Source organism: Cyprinodon variegatus, unplaced genomic scaffold (genome assembly GCF_000732505.1).
Source record: "Cyprinodon variegatus isolate N-32 unplaced genomic scaffold, C_variegatus-1.0 Scaffold665, whole genome shotgun sequence".
Taxonomy (NCBI): Eukaryota; Metazoa; Chordata; class Actinopteri; order Cyprinodontiformes; family Cyprinodontidae; genus Cyprinodon; species Cyprinodon variegatus.
The window spans coordinates 157234-158609 of NW_015151118.1; the positions used below are offsets into that span (position 1 = coordinate 157234).

At 38.7% G+C, this 1376-nt stretch overlaps 1 protein-coding gene across 1 annotated transcript in view; it reads right to left on the reverse strand.

The window, feature by feature from the left end:
* Positions 1-144: 144 nt before the first annotated feature.
* Positions 145-1376, reverse strand: part of LOC107097006 (tyrosine-protein phosphatase non-receptor type 18-like) — a 38920-nt gene continuing 37688 nt past the window's right edge. The window contains exon 13 of the mRNA XM_015393958.1: positions 145-606. Coding sequence (XP_015249444.1) covers positions 533-606 — 74 coding nt within the window. The 3' untranslated portion in view covers positions 145-532. The remainder of the gene's footprint in view (positions 607-1376) is intronic.

Sequence of the window (1376 nt, forward strand, 5' to 3'; positions counted from 1 at the left end):
TTAGACAAACATGGATGCCTCCAGTAAAGCACATTCACATGAAAATTACTCTGAATTAAACTCAATTAACTTTTCCTTCCATTATTACCACAGATATTAATTCACACACCTTAGATTCAATATTATTATTTTATTAAAGGAAGATTAAGCCAAACTGGATGTTTGTTAAAAATAAAGTGCGAAACGCTTAGATCAATAAAACATCATTATTTCAACTCATGTTTTTAATGAGCTTTTTAAGGCGATTCTCAGACCTGCCATTCTGTGACACCCTTTGAAAAAACCTTCAAGAAAAAAATAAAATTAATCATATTTTTTGGGGAAGTTTAATAAGACATAATAGGAAAACATTTAAAACAATGAATTAAACACATCTGCAGCTTTCTACAATCTTAGAGTGAAATTAAACAGGAGTTTTGAAAGATTACAGTAAACAATTAAAGCACAGTCGTGTCGGTGTGATGAATCTTTGCCGCTCAGTGGGAACTGATTCAGTCCAGTCTGATGGTCCAATGTGAACCCGGTCTTTAGTTCAGCGCTCCAGGCGTCCCCACTCAGCCGGAGGGTCTCTGGGTCCTTTGGGCTTCTGGATGCGGCAGTTAAAACCTAAAGAAAAAAACCCAGAAAACTTTAGATTCTCTAAAATCAGGTGAATAAAAGGAACTTCAACAGGGGTCTGTGACACCTAGGGGTCCATGGAGGTACTGCATGGCGGTCGCAAAAGTTTTGGTTGATTAAAATATTTTTTTTTTCTTGAATTTATTGAAAACACAAACCTAACTCCATAGAGAGGCATTCCATAGTGTGTCCTTTAAGACTTTAACTGGTTTAAATTGTTTTTATTTCCTCATCAGGAATGAATAACGTTTAAATGAATCGATCAGTGAACTTTGGTTTATTTTTGCCTTTCATTGCTGCAGATCAGCTCAGCTTTGTTTAGAACCACATCAGACCTGCTGATGAGGTCATTCTCTCCTTTATTACTCACACACCAGAGCTGGGAGGTTTCTGAGGACATTACATCATCATGTCATGGTTTGCATTTTTACATTTTGATCCTGAATGAAACTTCATTCAGGAATGGAGGCCACAGATTTGCCACAGTTTGAATTTTTGATCTAATTTCTGCTCCAGAGCAGGAAGACGAACAGCCGCCATCGCTGAACTCAGACCACATTTTCCATCTGTTTCCAGAGATGTTTCTCCTCCATCACACTCACTCCTGGCCTGCTGCTCCTATCTTCATGTTTCTCTGCTGCCATCTGGTGGCCAGCTGTGGAACTGACTCATCATAGAAAACAGGTCCAGCTGTGGTTAACTAGCTGGTTCTGACCATAGATATCCATAATAAAGGCTAGATGTCTTACGGCGGAGTC